Source organism: Canis aureus, chromosome 1, assembly GCF_053574225.1.
Source record: "Canis aureus isolate CA01 chromosome 1, VMU_Caureus_v.1.0, whole genome shotgun sequence".
Classification (NCBI taxonomy): domain Eukaryota; kingdom Metazoa; phylum Chordata; class Mammalia; order Carnivora; family Canidae; genus Canis; species Canis aureus.
The window spans coordinates 68,447,053-68,468,124 of record NC_135611.1 but is presented as its reverse complement, the minus strand read 5'-3'; the positions used below and the strand labels follow the sequence as shown (position 1 = coordinate 68,468,124).

General features: G+C 42.4%; 1 protein-coding gene and 1 long non-coding RNA gene across 3 annotated transcripts in view; one reads left to right on the top strand and one right to left on the bottom strand.

The window, feature by feature from the left end:
• The window catches only part of LAMA2 (laminin subunit alpha 2), a 597,066-nt gene that overhangs the window by 142,137 nt on the left and 433,857 nt on the right, over nt 1-21,072 (bottom strand). Inside the window, 2 exon segments of the mRNA XM_077902686.1 lie at nt 13,776-13,874; nt 17,510-17,652. Of these exon segments, the coding sequence (XP_077758812.1) occupies nt 13,776-13,874; nt 17,510-17,652 (242 nt within the window).
• LOC144316935 (uncharacterized) overlaps nt 1-21,072 on the top strand; it is a 36,156-nt gene that overhangs the window by 10,713 nt on the left and 4,371 nt on the right. The window contains exons 3-4 of one of the 2 annotated variants that reach the window (XR_013382752.1): nt 4,569-4,714; nt 17,782-17,956. This is a non-coding gene — a long non-coding RNA (uncharacterized LOC144316935). The remainder of the gene's footprint in view (nt 1-4,568; nt 4,715-17,781; nt 17,957-21,072) is intronic. The other variant, XR_013382747.1, reaches the window with a different exon arrangement.

The following is a 21,072-nucleotide window of genomic DNA, read 5'->3' as shown; positions in this document are numbered from 1 at the left end:
AAAGAACAGCAAATAAAACCTATACCACGCAGAAGAAGAGAGTTAATAAAGATTCGAGCAGAACTCAATGAAATAGAGACTAGAACTGTAGAAGAGATCAACAAAACCAGGAGTTAGTTCTTTGAAAGAATTAATAAGATAGATAAACCATTAGCGAGCCTTATTAAAAACAAAAGAGAAAAGACTCCAATAAAATCATGAATGAAAAAGGACAGATCACAACTAATACCAAGAAAATACAAACACAATTTTAAAAACATAAGCAGCTATACACCAATAAATTAGGCAATCTAGAAGAAATTGATGCATTTCTGGAAAACCACAAACTACCAAAACTGGAGCAGGAAGAAATAGAAAACCTGAACAGGCCGATAACCAGGGAGGAAATTGAAGTAGTCATCAAAAACCTCCCAAGACACAAAAGTCCAGGGCCAGATGGCTTCCCAGGGAAATTATATCACACGTTTAAAGAAGAAACAATACCTATTCTACTAAAGCTGTTCCAAAAGATAGAAAGGGATGGAATGCTTCCAAACTCGTTCTATGAGGCCAGCATCACTTTAATTCCTAAAATGAGACAAAGACCACACCAAAAAGGAGAATTATAGACCAATATCCCTGATGAACACAGATGCAAAAATTCTCACCAAGATACTAGTCAACAGGATCCAACAGTACATTAAAAAGATCATTCACCATGACCAAGTGGGATTTATCCCCAGGATGCAAGGCTGGTTCAACACTTTTAAAACAATCAACATGATAGATCATATCAAGAGAAAAAACAAGAACCATATGATCCTCTCAATAGATGCAGAGAAAGCATTTCACAAAATACAGTATCCATTCTTGATCAAAACTCTTCAGAGTGTAGGGATAGAGGGAACATCCCTCAGCATCTTAAAAGCCATCTACGAAAAGCCCACAGCAAATATCATTCTCAATGGGGAAACACTGGGAGCCTTTCCCCTAAGATCAGGAACATGACAGGGATGTCCACTCTCACTACTGCTATTCAACATAGTACTAGAAGTCCTAGCCTCAGCAATCAGACGACAGAAAGAAATAAAAGGCATTCAAATTGGCAAAAAAGAAGTCAAACTCTCCCTCTTTGCAGATGACATGACACTGTACATAGAAAACCCAAAAGACTTCACCCCAAGATTGCTAGAACTCATACAGCATACGGCAGTGTGGCAGGATGCAAAATCAACACCCAGAAATCAGTGGCATTTCTCTACACTAACAATGAGACTGAAGAAAGAGAAATTAAGGAGTCAATCCCATTTACAATTGCACCCAAAGGCATAAGATACCTAGGAATAAGCCAGAGGTAAAGGATCTATACCCTAAAAACTACAGAACACTTCTGAAAGAGATTGAGGAAGACAAAGAGATGGAAAAATATTCCATGCTCATGGATTGGAAGAATTAATACTGTGAAAATGTCAATGCTACCCAGGGCCATTGACATGTTCAGTGCAATCCCTATCAAAATACCATGGACTTTCTTCAGAGAGTTGGAACAAATCATCTTAAGATTTGTGTGGAATCAGAAAAGACCCCGAATAGCCAGGGGAATATTGAAAAAGAAAACCATAGCTGGGGGCATCACAATGCCGGATTTCAAGCTGTACTACAGAGCTGTGCTCATCAAGACAGTGTGGTACTGGCACAAAAACAAACACATAGATCAATGGAACAGAATAGAGAACCCAGAAATGGGCTCTCAACTGTATGGTCAACTAACCTTTGACAAAGCAGGAAAGACTATCCAATGGAAAAAAGACAGTCTCTTCAATAAATGGTGCTGGGAAAATTGGACAGCCACATGCAGAAGAATGAAACTAGACCATTCTCTGACACCAGACACAAAGATAAACTCAAAATGGATGAAAGATCTAAATGTGAGACAAGAATTCATCAAAATCCTAGAGAAGAACACGGGCAACACCCTTCTTAAACTTGGCCACAGCAACGTCTTGCAAGATACATCCACGAAGGCAAGGGAAACAAAAGCAAAAACAAACTATTGGGACATAATCAAGATAAAAAGGTTCTGCACAGCAAAAGAAACATTCAACAAGACTAAAAGACAACCTTCAGAATGGGAGAAGGCATTTGCAAATGACCTATCAGATGAAGGGCTAGTAGCCAAGATCTATAAATAACTTATTAAACTTAACAGCAAAGAAACAAACAATCCAATCATGAAATGGGCAAAAGTCATGAGTAGAAATCTCACAGAGGAAGACACAGACGTGGCCAACAAGCATATGAGAAAATGCTCCACATCACTGGCCATCAGGGAAATACAAATCAAGACCACAATGAGATCCCATCTCACACCAGTGAGAATGGGGAACATTAACAAGATAGGAAATAACACATGTTGGAGAGGATGTGGAGAAAGGGGAACCCTCTGCACTGTGGGTGGGAATGTGAACTGGTGCAGCCACTCTGGAAAACTGTGTGGAGATTCCTCAAAGAGTTAAAAATAGATCTGCCCTACGAAATTGCACTGCTGGGGATTTACCCCAAAGATACAGATGCAGTGAAATGCTGGGACACCTGCACCCCGATGCTTAGCAGCAATGTCCACAATAGCCAATCTGTGGAAGGAGCCTCGGTGTCCACTGACAGATGATGGATAGAGAAGATGTGGTCTATATATACAGTGGGATATTACTCAGCCATTAGAAAGGACAAATACCCATTTGCTTCGACGTGGATGGAACTGGAGGGTATTATGCTGAGTGGAATAAGTCAGTTGGAGAAGGACAAACATTATATGGTCTCATTCATTTGGGGAATATAAAAAATAGTGAAAGTGAATAAAGAGGAAAGGAAAGAAAATGAGCGAAAATATCAGTGAAGATGACTGAACATGACAGACTCCTAACTCTGGGAAATGAACAAGGGCTGTGGAAGGGGAGGTGGGTAGGGGGATGGGGTGACTGGGTGATGGGCACTGAGGGGGGCACTTGATGGGATGAGTACTGGGTGATATGCTGTATGTTGGCAAATCAAACTCCAATAAAAAAATATACAAAAAAACCCACCTACCATTACACACCAAGTGGCATGCTGGCGCAGGAGGGCTGGGGCTGGGAGGAGGCAGTTGGCTTTGGGGCCAGCACAGTGCTTACTGAGGAAGACACCAGCCTTCCCCCATGGAGACGAGAAGAGCTGCTCCTCTGGACCATTTCCAGAAGAGGAGGAAATGTGAGGTTCCTGGCAAGGAAGGCACGGACTTGTGGTATTGGTGCTCTAAAAGATGGGCTAGAGAGTCAGGCTCAGCTCTACCCTGGGTTAATATGTGCGCTGAGAAGGGCTTCTAATACACCTGTGTCGCATTTACTCTTCCTGCCATAAAGATGCACAGAGGGCATAGTCCCTATTCTGACACTGATGAAAATGAAGGTGTGGGGGAGGTTAAGTGATTTATCTGAACTTACACACACAGGGTACTGGGGGAAAAACACAAATTTTCTGTCTCACAGCTTTATATTTTGTCCATATCAAGCACTAATTTAGCTAACATCCGGGAAGACTAGGAAAATACATGGAAAAGCTGAGCATTCTGGGTGGGAGGAGGGACACTGCTTGAGCTCAGGGAGTACTTTAAGTGTATAAACTTTAGGTTTCAGTAAATTAACATATTTAAGAATCCATATCAGAACATCATAGGAGCATATTTTTAGAAGTCATGTCTTATTGCACAATAATTAAGTTGAAGAGTCATCCTTGTCAAAACCACCCATGAGAGAGACTCATGAGGGAAGCCTATGACAAATGCTCTATGAGCTATGGGGAGGGGTGACAGATAGTGGTCTCATGGTAGAAGCGAAATTCATGACACTCCGTTTCACCCGGACAGGCTATCCATAATGTCACAGATGGACGCTAAATACTCCGTGATAGGAGCGAGCTGTCTGATTCAGTTTGGGTCTTCTTGCATTTTATTAAATTACCATTCCATCCCTTAGTCATCTTCCTTCTTATTCACTGTTATCTTGTCCTTTGGGTCTTTGACAAATGTCTTCTCATTTATCCTACTATGTCGTACAATCTTCCTTTCATTCTGTCTTTGATTTTCTTATTTTTACATCCTCTAACCTCAGTTCCACAATCTTTCCAGCTTGCCTTTCTAAATGATGCCTTAAGCAGTACCTTGTGTTTCTCTCCTACTTTTATTACCTTTTTTTTACATTCAAGTCCACAGAATGTGGTATTTTTTTCCCTCTATTTTTCTTCTTCTTTTCTTTTTTTTTTAGAGTATTTATATTAGGCAGCATGCATTAACATTAGGCATGCATTAATTTACCTCTGAACAATGTAGCTGTTACTTTCTTGCTTTAGCTCAAGCAGTTCTCACTGTGCCTCTTGAAATCTGCACATAATTTTCTTGGTGGGATATTACTAGTGTCTTTCATTTTGTGCCTTCTTTATGTTAAAACTAGAATCTAATGGGGCAAATCTAACTAGTGAATAGACAACATTGCTTAGATGCCATCCACTTTTGCATCTGCAGACTTACGTGTTTTTTTTCTAAAATTAAATTTTAGGTGGAATCATTTACATGATTTTCTCAAGGGTCATCTTCAAAAGCTACCAATTTTGTATAAGTATCAGTGAAATACTCCTCCGACAAACCATTAGACAACACACAAGGAAAGAGAGAGGGAGAAGCCAAGTGGCCCTCTGGTGATAGGTGAGTTCTATGCAATTTCTCCCTAAATATTTCAGGGGTCAGTTTTAAGAATTCCAAACAAAACAAGTATGATGTGTTATGCGTTCTCTCTCTCTTTTAAAATATAATAGCAGAAATAAAAAATATTGGCAACTTAAACCTTTTCAAATTATAAATAGGGTAGACATAATATTGTTGGCATGGAAATCATTTAGAAACTAGTTTCATAATTTTAGAAACAATTTTTGTTTATTTATTTTTAAGACCTTATTTGATTGAGAGAGAGAGAGAGAGAGAGAGAGAGAGAGAGAGAGAGAGAATGGGGGAGGGGCAGAGAGAGAGGGAGAAGCAGATGCTCCATTGAGCAGGGAGCCCAACAGGGCTCAATCCCAAGACCCTGGGATCATGACTTGAGCCGAATGAAGGCAGACACTTAACTAACTGAGCCACCCAGGTGCCCCAGAAACAAGTTTTATTTAAGTTTGATTTTTAAATAGGCAATAAAAGACAATGCAAATAAAGCTATATTTGATATTTTATGTAGTTCAGCTTATTATACAGCTTTCTCACCTTACAGATAAACATTTAAGAGATGCTTATCAAAGGAAGTAAAACATCCAACTGAATATAATTATAAATATATCCCTGATTTTAGTGTATTTTAGAGACATTAAATATCAATCCTTATTTTGAGTTTTTACACCTGTCATCTAGTTATTCAAATGCTATTATTTAAATTATTCATAGTTGATTAAACAAATATTACTGAAGTATTGTGTGCATGATATTGGTGATACTATGATGAGAAAAAAAAATTAAGGACATACCCCCTGCCCTTTTGGAGCCTATAGTCTGTTAGAGTAGAGAGGTATTTGTTGAATGATCATGAAAATAAATTTATAATTACAAACTGAAGAATAAACACAGTGGTATAAAATAGCTATAGGAGGAGTCTCATCACATCTAAAATATCTCTCATAAGGCAGGGTTCCATGAGCTGGGGTTTGAAAGGTGAACTGGGATTAATAGATGTTAACCAAATATAGGAAAAGGTGATTTACTTCAAAGGCTAATGGAAATACGTGGGCAAGCTCTGTGGTGGGGTGAGGTAACTGAAAGGCAGTATGGCCAGAAGCTGTGATGGCAGGAGATGCGGCCAACAAGAGGATGTGAACCTTTAAACCAAGAGCGATGAGAAGTTGGGAGGAAGAGCTTAAGCACTCGGGGGACATTGTCAAATTTGCAATAGCTAAAGTGCATTCTGGCTACACTGTAGAGGACAGAGTGGAAGGAAAATAAGAGTAAAAGCAGGGGGAGTAGCTAGAAAGCCAATGTGGTAATCTCAAACTAACGATTACGAAGATTGAATGAGAGCTGAGGAGTGGAGAGGAGATCTAGACAAGAAGCATCTGCTGATGGGTTGAATAAGTGGGAGTACAATGAGGAAGAAAATGGACCAAGGAAAATTTCTAGCTTTCTGGCTTATCTATTCAATGCATCAAGGTCCAGATAACCAGACCACGATGAGTTGAGGGAAAGATGAGACTGCATAGCTAAGCAAGAATCTGACCACAGTGGGAGAGCATCATATGCCATATTGAGTAAAATGGAGAGCTGTTGTAGAATTTGAAGGAGAGTGGCATGATCAGGTCTGTGATTTGGAGAGTTCACTCTGTCATATGCTTAATAATTGGCTGGAGTTGGATATGGTTTAGGAAGAGAGGTCATAGAAAGAAACGGAATTGGATTGGGTTGAAAAAGAAGGTAAAGGGTAACTCATTCATTTTGGGGAAGAAGATTGGCTAAATATTGGAGGACAAATCCCTGAGATCCTCTAAATAGGAAAAAGTATGTTTTTATTTTTATTTTTTTTATTTATGATAGTCACACAGAGAGAGAGAGAGGCAGAGACATAGGCAGAGGGAGAAGCAGGCTCCATGCACCGGGAGCCTGACGTGGGATTCGATCCCGGGTCTCCAGGATCACGCCCTGGGCCAGAGGCAGGCGCTAAACTGCTGCGCCACCCAGGGATCCCAAAAGTATGGGTTTTAAGAGGAAGACGATGAGTTTCGTTTGAGATGTCTAATTGGTAGTAGTTAGGTTTCTAGGACTGAAGCAGGAGGATAAAGTCTGTCTTAAAAATATAAGATTTTTGAATCATCAATATATGCATGGCAATTAAAGCCCAAAAAAGAACTCACAAGTGAGAAGAGATGTAGATTGATGACTGTACCCCAAGGAAACCAACTTTTAAGGGATGGGCAGAGTAAGAGGCTGAGAATCAAAGGACAGAGAATTAAGAGAAAAATAGAGGAGAATATATCAAGAAGGAAGGGAGGCTCAAAAATGGCAATTGCTGCTGGGGTTTCAAGTAAATTAAACTTTTCTTTGGATTTAATGACCAACTTGTCATTGGTTATCTTCTAGAAATAGCTTTAGTAGCAAGCTGGGAGAGGAAATCTAAATTGCAGTGGAGTGAGAAGTGAATACAGACCTGTCTCCCAGGCTTTCAAAAACTTTGGCTGTGAAACAGAAACAGAAGAGGGAGCTAAGAAGAGAGCAGCTATTGAGTAAATGGAGTTGTCATCTAAAAGCATCTCAGTCTTCACACATACTGTAGGACAGTTCAGACATTCTAAATATGATTCCTATGTTCAAGGCACTTATATTCCAAGAGGGAGATCAAACAGCAATAAATCAAAATACATTGAGAGAGATATATGATTATGTAATATTTTGCCTATGTAATATTTGCACACTAAGTTGCATAAAATACACGTTAAGTGTTAGTTTGGGGAGGAATTGGATTCTCTTTACAAGGGTTATTAGAGAACTAGATTGCTCCAGGAAAAAATGAGCATAAAATATATAAGCACCTGAAAGAAAAAGGGCAACACCTACCTCAGCACTGTAGGATGAGGCTCACCAAATGCTTTAAAAAATCTACAGAAGGTGTTAGAGAACAACTGGTCATCTAACAAACCAGGAAAAAAAAAAAAAAAAAAAGGAGGATCAAAAAGATTGGCTATACCAGAGGAAGAACTTTCCAGTAAAAAGGGAGCTGGAACTATCAGGCAACTACAACTCTGAATAGTTTCAACCATGGCTGACATCCGAATCATCCAAAGAGCTCTTGACAATGCCAGCGGGCTCACTGCACCTCAGGCCAATTACATCACAGCCTTTGGGAGTGAGACTTGGCCCCAAGTTTAAGGCATGTGGGCTTATGTGGGCTCCTAGTTTAAGGCACTGTCCCTGTAATGCAGCCGTGGAAGTCATGGCTACCGGACTTCTCAGTCTCTGGTGGATCGATACCGGATCTTTCGCGGTCCTCAGATAAAGGTGCTGGTGGTCTCAGACTGATGTTATCGGATATTTCAGCCATCTAGCCTTCTGGTGATGGCTCTTCTCTATATATCAATTCATCTTTTGATTATCATACAGCTTGGCCACAGAGGAAGAACTGATCATGTTGACTTGAGCATTGAAGGTCTCCATGGCAGTTATGTTTCTAATTATAAATGTGCTAGAGACAAGATTCATTTATATATGAGGATTTCCATTTCCTCCTCATCCTCACTTCAATGAGGATATCTTTGCTTTCAGCAGCCTTACTCTCTAAGCTTTTTGTGTTATAAGATCTTTAGAATGCCCAGATAAAAATGGTCTTGGAAAAGGAGTAACTTTACAGTGAAGAATCTGGCAAACATTACCTTAGCCAGGTTATCAAAATAATATGATGTATCGATTGCATGGGTTCTTAATTTGAGGTAATAAAAATGGTACTTTATCTCTTTGGTATTTCCCACAAAACCCCATAACTCCATATTGATCACAAAAACATGAGACAAACCCCAACTGAGGGATATTCCACAAAATATACGAGCTTGTCACAACTATCAACATCATCAAAAATAAGGAAAGTCTAAACCTCAGTCCCTAGCCTAAGAAGACATGATGACTAAGTGTAACTCAGTATCCTGGATTGGATTCTGGAATAATATAAAGACCTTACGTGAAAACTGAAGAAATCTGAATAAAGTACAGTTTTTGATTAATAATGATGAATCAATGCTGGTTCATTAGCTGTGACAGAAATACCATACCAAGAAATTAACAGTAGGGGAAACTAGATATGGAGTATAGAGGAAATCTCTATCATCTTTTAACTTTTCTATAAATCTAAAACTATTCTAAAATAACAAGTTTATTTAAAAAGAGTATTGGAATGAACTGAGATTGGATAATAGACCTACATATAAAATACAAAACTATAAAACACCTAGAAAATAACATAGGATAAGAAGCTTTTGCACAGCAAAGGATACAGTCAACAAAACTCAAAGACAACCTACAGAATGGGAGAAGATATTTGCAAATGACATATCAGATAAAGGGCTAGTTTCCAAGATCTATAAAGAACTTATTAAACTCAACACCAAAGAAACAAACAATCCAATCATGAAATGGGCAAAAGACATGAAGAGAAATCTCACAGAGGAAGACCTAGACATGGCCAACACGCACATGAGAAAATGCTCTGCATCACTTGCCATCAGGGAAATACAAATCAAAACCACAATGAGATACCACCTCACACCAGTGAGAATGGGGAAAATTAACAAGGCAGGAAACAACAAATGTTGGAGAGGATGCGGAGAAAAGGGAACCCTCATACACTGTTGGTGGGAATGTGAACTGGTGCAGCCACTCTGGAAAACTGTGTGGAGGTTCCTCAAACAGTTAAAAATAGACCTGCCCTACGACCCAGCAATTGCACTGTTGGGGATTTACCCCAAAGATACAAATGCAATGAAACGCCGGGACACCTGCACCCCGATGTTTATAGCAGCAATGGCCACGATAGCCAAACTGTGGAAGGAGCCTCGGTGTCCAACGAAAGATGAATGGATAAAGAAGATGTGGTTTATGTATACAATGGAATATTACTCAGCTATTAGAAATGACAAATACCCACCATTTGCTTCAACGTGGATGGAACTGGAGGGTATTATGCTGAGTGAAGTAAGTCAGTCGGAGAAGGACAAACATTTTATGTTCTCATTCATTTGGGGAATATAAATAATAGTGAAAGGGAATATAAGGGAAGGGAGAAGAAATGTGTGGGAAATATCAGAAAGGGAGACAGAACGTAAAGACTGCTAACTCTGGGAAACGAACTAGGGGTGGTAGAAGGGGAGGAGGGCGGGGGGTGGGAGTGAATGGGTGACGGGCACTGGGGGTTATTCTGTATGTTAGTAAATTGAACACCAATAAAAAATAAATTAAAAAAAAATAAACTCATTGATAAAATTTAAAAAAAAAAACATAGGAGAAAATCTAGATGACCTTGAATATGGGGACCACTTTTAGATACAACACCAAAGGCATAATCCATGAAAGAAATAATTGATAAGCTGGACTTAATTAAAATAAAAAACTTCTGCATTGTGAAAGACACTGGCAAGGGAAAGAGAAAGCAAGCTACAGATTGGGGAAAAATATTTGCAAAAGACTATCTGATAGAGAGCTATGATCCAAAACATACAAAGACCTCTTAAAGCTCAATAATAAGAAGAGTAACAACGCAAAAAAAAAAAATGAAAAGACTTGTTCTAGGCCATCCAGGCTACCATAACCAAATACTACATATTAGGTAGCTTATAGCAACTAAAGTTTATTTCTCATAGTTCTGGAGACTGGGACGTGCAAGATCAGGTCCCCAGCAGATTAGGTGCCTGGTGAGGACTCATTGCCTAGTACCATTTTCCACTGTGTCCTCATAAGGCAACGAAGGGGGAAAAGAATCTCTCTTCTATAGGGGTTCCTTTTAAAGCAGCACTAATTCCATTCCCGAGGGCTCCACAGTCATGACCTAATTACCGCTCAAAGTACTCACCTCCTATTATCACCACCCTGGTGGTTAGAATTTCAACATAGGAATTTTGGAGGAGACAAACACTTTGTCCACAGCAAGACCTGAACAGACAGCCCACTGAAGACGATACACGTACAGGTGGCAAATAAGCACAAGAAGACGCTCAGCATCACGTATCATTAGGGAACTATAAGTTAAAACAAGGAAATATAACTCCACACATATGAGGGGGGCCAGAATTCAAAACACTGACAACACCAAATGCTAGTGAGGAGCTGGACAACTGGAACTCTTATGCATTGCTGATGAGATGCAAAATGGTACCACTACTTTGGAAGACGGTTTGGTGATTCATCACAAAACCAAACATACTTTCCCCATATGATCCACCAGTTGAGCTCCTTGGTATTTACAAAAATGAACTGAAAACTTACATACTCAAATGTTTACAGTAGCTTTCTTCATGCTGCCCAAACTTGGAAGCAACCAGAATGTCCTTTAGTAGGTGAATGGATGAATAAACTGGTACAACCAGACACTGGAAAATATTAGTCAGTGCTAAAAAAGAAACGAGCAATCAAGCCATGAAAAGACATGGGGAAGCTCAAATGTGTATTACAGAATGCAAGAAGCCCATGCGAAAAGGCTACCTACTGTGTGATTCCAACTATATGATACTCTGGAAAAGGCAAAGCTATAGAGACAGTACAAGGATCTGTTTGCCAGGAATACGAGAGGAGATGAGAGGGGAGAGGGATTGAGTGGTGGAGCACAGAGGGTTTTTACGACAGTGAAACTACTCTCTGATATGGTCATGAGGAAGATGAGTCACTGAACATTTCTGAAAACACACAGAATGTACGACACCATGAGTGAACCACAAAGTACATGGCGAGCTCTGAATGATAGTCAATGCGGCCTCACTCACGGTAACAACTGTTCCACTCTGGGGGTGGGGGGTGTTAATAATGGGGAAGCTATGTATTATAGGGTTGGGGGTATATGGGAACCGTCTGTACAGTCCAACCTTTGCTTTTAGCCTTAAACTTCTCTAACATATTAAGTCTATTTTTAAAGATGTATTCAGTACGGGAGAGCCTGCTGAAGAGAGGAAAAGATGTAGGCTAAGACATCATAAAGGTCGGAGTGTCCTCATAAAACATTTTTTGTGTTTCTAGGTGTGGCTCATTAGGCTGTAATCAGATCAATGAGAGCAAAGCTTGTGTCACTTTTGCTTATTCCTCTGTTCCCCGTGTCTGTCATTCTGCCAAAGTACCTAGAACACGGTAGATGCTCAATGAGTATCAATAAAATGAATGAGTAAATGAAATGTCCCTGTTCCATGGAATCTTCTCTACTTACCCTTGTAGAGATTATTCCACTTGTGTTTCTCAGGTATGTTTCTTGTTCCTTTATTTTTCTTCATGCTTTACTATATGTGTGCACGCAGTCGTCCCATATCTCCCTCCACATGTCTAAACATATGTACACACACACACACACACACACACACAGAGAAACTAGACTGAAGTTCCTTGAAGGCAAAGAGTGGGCTTCATTTATATCTTTCATCTGCAAACACTCAGTGCGGGGGAACATTCGTAAGTGCTTGGTAAGTTCACTTTGCTATGGTAAGTCTAAAATTTTTTTTTAAGAGTTTATTTGAGAATGAGTGTGTGTGTGTGTGTGTGTGAGAGAGAGAGATAATGAGTGGGTGGAGCAGGAGAGACAGAGGGAGAAGCAGACGCCCTGCTGAGCAGCGCCCTGGGAGTGGGGCTCGATCCCAGGACCCTGAGAACATGACCTGAACCAAAGGGAGATGCTTAACCAGCTGAACCACCCAGGTGCCCCTAAAATGTCATATTTAGCTGTATTTACGTAACACATACAAAATGACCAACTATTAAATTAACATGAGGTAATGTACTTCCTCTAGTTGATGTCTAACTAGATCTGGCAAGGAATTCTGTATCTCGCTGGTGCAAGATTCTGAAAAAGTGCCCAGCGCGCTGTGTGTGAGCTCAGGGCCGCTGCTGAGCATGGCCGGGAGGCCGGCGGGATGCCCGGGGCAGTGTGGAAGGGCTCGGCCTGGCTCTAGTGGATTGTGTGGCCGCCGGTGGCTCTTCTTATCCTCACGGCCTGAGGCGCCCCTTCTGAAGCAAACAAGCAAGCAAAACCGCGCCAGATCCTAGTAGGAACTTTCCAGCTCCACTGGTTGGTGGTGGAAGGCTCGCCTAGGCCCCGAGCCTCCGCCGTGCCTGCCTGCGGCCACACGATGGCGGGCTCTCTGCTGTTTTCGGCGGCGGCCTCCTCGCAGGAAGAAGCTTCAGCCTCCGGCCGTTTGCAAAGCCTGAACCCCTGACAGGACGACGGGCCTGCAGGGTGTGATGCGGAGTGAAGTCAGTCAGTCGGAGGACGACAGACATTATATGGTCTCATTCATTTGGGGAATGTAGAAATTAGTGAAAAGGAATAAAGGGAAAGGAGAGAAAATGAGTGGGAAATATCAGAAAGGGAGACAGCACAAGGGACTCGTAACCCTGGGGAACAAACTACAGGGGTGGAAGGGGAGGTGGGCAGAGGGTGGGGGTGACTGGGTGACGGGCACTGAGGGGGCACTTGACGGGATGAGTACCGGGGGTTATGCTAGATGTTGGCAAATTGAACACCAATAAAAAAAAATAATAATAAATAATAATTAAATAAATAAAATAAATAAAACACCCTGACAAAGCCTAATAGATGGGCCACGGACCTTCCGTTCTGACTTTTCCAAGGGCCCTGAATGCCTCGGGTCCTGGCGCTGCCCAGGCCAGGGGCACCGCTCGGCCTGCGTCCCTGTCCCCACGCAGACACCGGGCCGAGTCGCCAGCGTCCGGTGGCTGCTTTTCCTTTACCAGGCCCCGCCAAAGGCAGGGCTCGGGCCTTCGAGACCCATGAACACTCACCTCGTGCCTGGACAGCATTTTCAAAACGTAGCGGTCACCCGGCTCTGGCCAGCCACCCCGCTGACAGCACCGGTGTCAAGGCCTCCTGTGACGCTGCGAGCCCCGGACTTTGTCCAGGGAGGGAGCAAGGCAAGGGCGTCTGCTCAGGCGTGAAGCGGGGCGCGAGAAGCAACACGGTTGCCACCTCAGGAATCTGAGGAAATTTCCTCAGTGGGCCCGATCTGTCGCGGGGAGAGGACCCACGACCCCCACCTACCCTGGTCAGAAGCTCACTCATCTCCGCCACGAGCGTGTCCAGGTCGCCCTCCGCCAGCTGGATGAGCCGCTCAGGAGCCCGCTGCGGGGAGAGCAGGTGCTGGAAGAGAACGCGGCCGACACAGATGAGCCAAGGGTTCTGCAGCCATCACGGGCCTGCGCGTCTAACACAGCGGCTTTCCTCGACCTACGGCGTGTTTCGCCTTCTCACCCTTCAAGGGAAACATGAGACCGCGGCGGCTGGGCACACGGGGACGAGGCCTCTGCGGGCCACCCCGGCCCACGGGCCGACAGCGGTCACTTACAGAGACACTGCTCTGGGCCGGGCTGGCCTTGCTGCGTTTCGCACTCAGCTCTCCCAACTGTGCTGTGAGGTAAATGTTATTTTGTTTTGTGTCTGAGGAGACTTCGGCTCAAAGGAAGGCAAGGCCTGCACAAGATCACGTGGCCAGTAGGGAGGCAGAGTCCAGAGGAACCCAGCCGGCTGCTCAAGGCCCGTCTCCACCGACAGAGATACAGCCTCCGGGAGAGAGTGAGTGCGGGAGCCTCTGACGGAGGGACCTGGCCAGGCGCTAACCAACCGGCCTGTCTCGACGCTGGAGGAGCCGGCCCGGCGCTCACAGGGAGGCAATTTCCCTCCGTTGAACACAGTCAATGTCACAGAACACTGACACTACACGGGGTGGCCCTCTGACAGTGATGAATGAAAAAAGAGGCTGCTCCATAATCTGGTCTACACGCACCCAAATCTGGACCAAATGTGGTCTCTGTGGAGACCACAAAGTTACCGGAAGTCCATCTGCTGTTGAATCTGGGTCATCACAGCTTTAGCTTCTCTGTTACTCCCCTCTCCTACATAATTTCTGTTAGAACAATCCAGTACCCCCACTTCCTAGTAGCACCCAATCCAGTCCACGTCCCTGCTTCCTTACATCTGCCCCAGAACACCTCACACGGACTCAAATATTCCAACTCATTTCTATTACCCTCTTTATGGAGACATGTCCAAAGGCTGTTCTGAGGACTCTCCAGCTGGAACCAGAGAGAGCAGTGACAATGGACAAGGAGGTAAAAATAACTTGCTTACCATTTTTAAGTGTCAAAATGGGGCCCCAAATATCTAGGTGTTAAATAAATTGTAGAAGAACAACACTAACACACAGTCAAGAAAGACTGGAACTTAAGGAAAATCAAGGTTGTTCTGACCAACACTCGGCCAGCCCTCAGGAGACAGAGGACTGTATCTCTTGGCTTCGGTGCTGGCCAGAGATTAAAATGCTCTTCCGCTAGGGCCTTTCACTACTTCAGCCAGTGTTTGTGTATAATTTTAAACACTGCTGTCCTGCTGGAGTATCTGCTTTTCCGGTTTAATCTCCTTTCTCTTCATTCTTTCCATGTATAGTAGGCCTCCCACGTGCACGGGGGATACCCCCGAGATGCCTGAAACTGCTGGTAGTATCAAAGCCTGTATATCTGTTTTTTTCCCCTATATATGAGCCTATTGTAAAGTTTAATTCATAAATTAGGTACATTAAGAGATTAATGACAATAATAAAACAGAACAGTTATAAAGACTACATTGCAATAAAAGTTATGGGAATGTAGTCTCTCCCTCTCACAAAATATCTCACTGGACGGTACTCACCCGTCTTGTGAGGAAGTGAGATGATAAAACGCCTCCGGTGCGAGGCCCTGTGACATAGCACTCGGCTACTACTGAGCTCCTGATGATAAGGAGGAGGAGGGTCCTCCGCTGGTGAACCACCGCTGACCCAGGGTAACTGAAACCGTGGACGAGTGGGGACTAAGGACAGTAACCGGTTAGCATCGTCCTTATTACAACTCACGTTTCTGAATATGAGGCCTACAAGGTACAGATTCCTCTGGCTAGCTTTTCAGGTTGTCGTCCACACTTGAGGTTCTAGCCTTGTCCTCCACTAGCATGCCTGCCCTTGAACCTGTGACGGGCCCTGGAATTCACAGCTCCGCCTCTGCTCACATGCTCTCTTAGACTCAGTGGCAAGGGTATGAGGCCAGGGCCAGGGAGGCCTCATCGCTGGCAGCCTGGGCCCTTCCAGGCAAGTTACTTTGTCTCTCTGAGCTTTACAAAGCTAGTTTCCTTCCCATTGGTCCCAAAGTCACAGAGCCTCTATTCAAATCCTGGCTCTGCCCTCTAGTAGCCAGGTGATCTTGAGTCTCACGTTTAACTTTTCTGTGTTTCATTTCCCTACCTGAAAACAAAACAAAACAAAACAAAACATGGATGATATGCTACTTCTTTCCCTCCTCTTGGAGTTTCTGTAAGATTTGTGTAAGATAATTCATGTTAGACGTTAGTCAGTTAATTGCTTTGCACAGAGATACTCATCAGTAAGTGTTTGTTATTTTTGCCATCATCATGACTGGTTTCCTCTTCTGGAAAATAGGAATAATAATACCTTCCTTCAAGGCCATGGCCCAGATTACAGAACATACTCCCTACAGGAGCGTCTGCCAGTGCCGACTGAATAAATCTTAGATTTTTTTCCTCCACTCCTTGCCAACATTTCTCTGCCTATGAGAATTGTATCTATCCTTTAAGTTCCAACACAAATTACACTCTCATTAATAATGTGTTCCCTGGTTACTCCAAATACCTGTTTCTCCAATCATCATACAACATTGTAAGTCAGATTTTGATAAAGCACATGGTGATTATTTTGATTGTTTAATTATTGCTTTAACCACATAGACTATAAGCTTCCCAGGGGTAGTGACCACAGTATAGGAGCCATGAAACTCCCAGGGAACCAAGTGCAATATTGAAGCGTCCTAGAATTTCTCAAAAAATTCCTGATCATTGACTGATAGCATACCGATAGTCACTTTCCATCTTTTTTTATCAGATGAGATCTCAATTTCCTTAACATTTCCTCCTTTCCCACCAACTACTGAAAGTTTTAACAATATCTTAGACTAGTGTTTTTCAAATTCGTTCTTGTTGGACTATCTTCAAAGGTCTGCTAGCTCTCTAGTACAAAATTTTAATCTTGTGTTTTCATTTTGACACAAAGCTTAAATGTTAATGTAAGCATTTCTGGAACTCAGGCTGGGCACTGGAGAGATGGATCTGGCCACCTGATCTCAGCACCTACCTCTGCACGCATGTCTGATCATGTGGCAGATTGCGCACATAAATCATGTGAACTTGTCAAGTGATGCCAAATGTCATTTTTGGACTCCTTGCAAGGGGCTCCATAGTTCATATTGTGGAAAGGTAGGAGTTACATGTAACAGACTGATGAATGAACCTGTGCGGAAGCAGTCAGGAGCAGATTCTTGCCACAAGTAGCAATTTGCTTTCAGCAAAAATCATCTGTTATTTTATATTAATGTTTTTAATTTTAATTTTATTGAGTTTTTTTGGCTTTTGTAAGGATTAAAGTGTTTTGATCTTATAGAGCTATAAGTATTAGGGAACTATACCTGATTTTATGTGTGTACATATTTTAGTAACATAATAAAGCTGATTTAGGCCAAGCACTGAGGGTATATAAGCCTCTTTCCCTTAATAGCAATCTGTATATTATGACATTAAATTTGAAAAACACTGGTTCAGAAAGTCTCTGAATTTCTCTACTGGCTGCTTGCCTTGATTTGGGGCAATGTGAAGCATATTTATTCACTCTGGCCACTGTCCCCTGGGAAGCTTCTGTACTCTTTTCCCTGGCTCTTGCTGTTACTGCTCCAACCTACCTTTAGTTCTTGAGTCACATTTTCGAGACCATACAGCATTTTATATGGGGCGGGCAGTGGGCCGGTGAGGTTGATACTCATGGCCATCTGCTCCAGGCGAGCCAAGTCATCAAGAAGGAGGCCCGTGCATTCATCTCCACAAACTGTAAGAGGGAAACGACATAGAATATTTACTTCTGTTAAGTATCCTGGGCAGATGTTCAAAGATTTCAGCTATGAAATATTTTATGGCCCAAGTATAATTCTGTGAGACACGATGCTACTCATCTTAGATAATTAATGCTTTCAAATGGATGATGGATGGAAAAAAGATGAAAAGAACAACAAAAGAGCAGACATGCCTGTTGGCCAGAAGCTGAAATATGGACAGGGACAGAAGCTGAGGAACCAATGAGGAGGAGCAAGTGGATTTTGAGGGAAACAAGCATATTGTAGGAAGTACGAGAGGTAAGACACAGAATATGACATTATAAATGTTCCAGAAATTCCCACATAAGCAATCTAGAGGACATCTATAACTGGGGAATAAAACATGCTCTTGTGTCCAAAAATGTATGCAAATATACTGTGCTCCCCTGGAGCGCACTGTAGAGTATCTATAGCAATTGGGTCTCCACATGTATGCTGCATATCCCCAAATTATACAACTTTTCAGCTTGACATTTATTGAAAATAAATGTTTTACAAAAAAGTCAAAGAAAATAACTTTTCTTTCTATAATTTGTGGGTTTTTTGCACATGATATGTATTTATTTACCTACGTATTTGCCAACTTTTCCTCTTTGGCCTTTCAACACATTATCACCTACCATTACATGCACTCCCACAAATTTCTACTTTGCTAATTAACCTCATCCGGTCTTGTGGATAAGTAATTGCTAAGGGCCAGGAAAATGTTATTCCTCAAGTAGCCAGAAGTGCTAATGTTCTATGTATAATTTTTTCAACAACTGGAAAGAGGGAGTATTCAAACTTGATGTGGTGGAAGGGGGCTGGTGGTAGAGTTAGTAGACAGGAAGAAATGGATGGCTTTTTCATTGTTAATTGCATAAACAGAATTTCTAAAATTAAAATACCTTAATTCTTTTGTAGGATTTTAAATATATGCATATTCAGTTTGAAGTTTTTAGTTCCTTTTTTCCCCCTTTGCATCAGAGCAGTGAGGTGTAGCTTCTCCATGCCAAGAAGCACGTACTTCCATATTTATGATATGCACTCATGTATACAGTTATAATGTCTGGCATATATTCAGCAGAAGAGGTATCAAAACTATGCCTATTAGAAGACTGGTAAATACAGAAACATGGCAAATCCCAAGATTTGGAATAGCTTTGGACCATGCCTCAAATTGGCAAGAATTCAATTAGTTCTCTAAATAGCACTCCCCTGAGCTGCCTAATGGAGAGAAAACCACTAACTAAAGCTTGCCAACAAAGAGAAGTAGTACAGAGGGTGATTTTTTGATAGGACAGCAGTTCGAGGTGAGTTCCAGTATCTCTTCACAGGGTTTAAACTGCCCTATCAGGGTTTCAATAAATCAGCTCCTTACAAGTGATATCTGCAACCATAGAGCGTCACCGACAGGAGCTTCGCCAGTTTAGTGAACCAAGAGGCTTTGGAGGCAGGAGCTGAAGTGTGCACCTAGAGCTGTGTTCTCTTCCTCTTCTGCTAACTGGAATGAAAGGGAATTTGCTCTGCATGGAAACTCCGTGAAAAGAAGAGAGCATTGTGCCTTCCAGCTCAATGCAAGTGCTCGAGAAGCTTTAACACACCTGTCTACATGAAACAATTAGAGAAAACACAACCTGCCACATAATTAGGTGCCAAATTGACGATGTCTAAACATCAAGACACAGTCTGGTACTCAAATGTTAGTGGGTCTCAGGATCATCTGAAGAATTTCCTTAAATCACAGAAGACAGGCATACCCTCCCAGTGCTTCCCAGGGGCAACTCAATTACCTGGCTTCTGATTCTCTAAGAATGTGCTTTCCTCTCAGGAGAACACTGATACTTCTGGTTTGCACACCACATGTTGGTGGTGACTAGATCAGCAGCACTGTCATCACCTGGGAGTTTATTAGACATGCAGGGTCTTGGGCCCACTCCAGATCTAGTGGCTCAGAATTTTCATTTTAGAAAGATCCCCATGTGATCTATGCATATTAATACTGGAAAGCACTGCTGCAGGTTGGTTGGTCTCAATTCTGGCTGCCCATTAAAATGATATGGGGATTTATAAAATACAGGTATCTAAGTACTTCCCATCCCCACCTTCAGCACATCTGATTTCCTGGGTCTGTGGTAAGGCCTAGGCATCAGGATTTTTTTTTTTTTTTTTTTTTAATGATAGTCACAGAGAGAGAGAGAGAGAGAGGCAGAGACACAGGCAGAGGGAGAGCAGGCTCCATGCAGGGAGCCCGACGTGGGATTTGATCCCGGGTCTCCAGGATTGCGCCCTGGGCCAAAGGCAGGCGCTAAACTGCTGCACCACCCAGGGATCCCGGCATCAGGATTTTTTAAAGGCTACAGATGATCCTACCATACAGCTAGGGTTTAGAACCACTGTTCCAGATTATAAGCTTTAGGGATGCTCAGTCCTAAAAATAGAAGATGTCATTTTGCTTGTTTTCTCCTCTGCCAAGGGCATTTCTCCCTCCATTTTCCCCTATTGAGGTTCCTGGATGTTCCTTCCTCACAGGGAAGAGCTGTGGTGACTCAGAAATTAAAGTCTCCACCAATCACTACTACTCTCCCTTGGTCTTATGATGTTAACACTCCGGTGTGTATGAGCTGTCTTATTACTTCATTTATATATTGTCTCTTCCACGTCAGGGAAGAGACCGTAACCAGCTTTGGTCACAGTGTTTAGGAGGGTGTCTTGTACACAGTCAATGTAGTAAAAAAAATATGTGCTGACTACTATCGTTGTGAAAGAAGAATGAAAAATATTTTGGAGAAGATCAGAGTGTTAGAAGAGAGGGAGAGATGGAAAGGGAGGGAGGGATGGAGAGAACAGTGGTCAAACAGGAAGTGTCTAAATGGGGGAACACTGACCCCCATTAAGGAACTGGAGACCACAGATAAGTGCGGAGTTGAAACAACGGTAAGAGAAAATTGTCTTGTGATTGGAGAGGCAGAGACTGAGTAATGTCAGGATATGGCTATTATGACACCCGTGTAAAGTAATTCAGGTTTTTGTTTGTTCGTTGGTTTGTTTGGAGGTAATTCAGTTTTGACCCAGGGAAGAATTAAGGGAGTGGAGGAAGGGAGGGGAAGAAAAAAAAAGATACCAAATGTTATCAAGAAAGTAACAATACCCAAGGGTTACTGATCAGATAAAGGCAATGTTTAGTTCTGGGTGGATTAAAAGTGGTCACCACTTCCTGCTCTCCCATGAAGAGGTAAAGTCTAGAGTCTTTTTCCCACCGCTTAAATCTGGGTTAGATTTATGACACACTGTGAACCCAAGAGTGTGCCAGAGGAATACTGCATGGCTCTTGAGCCTCAGTGTCAAAGGGCTCAGTATTTTCTGCTTTCAGATTCTTGGAACCCCCTGCTGCC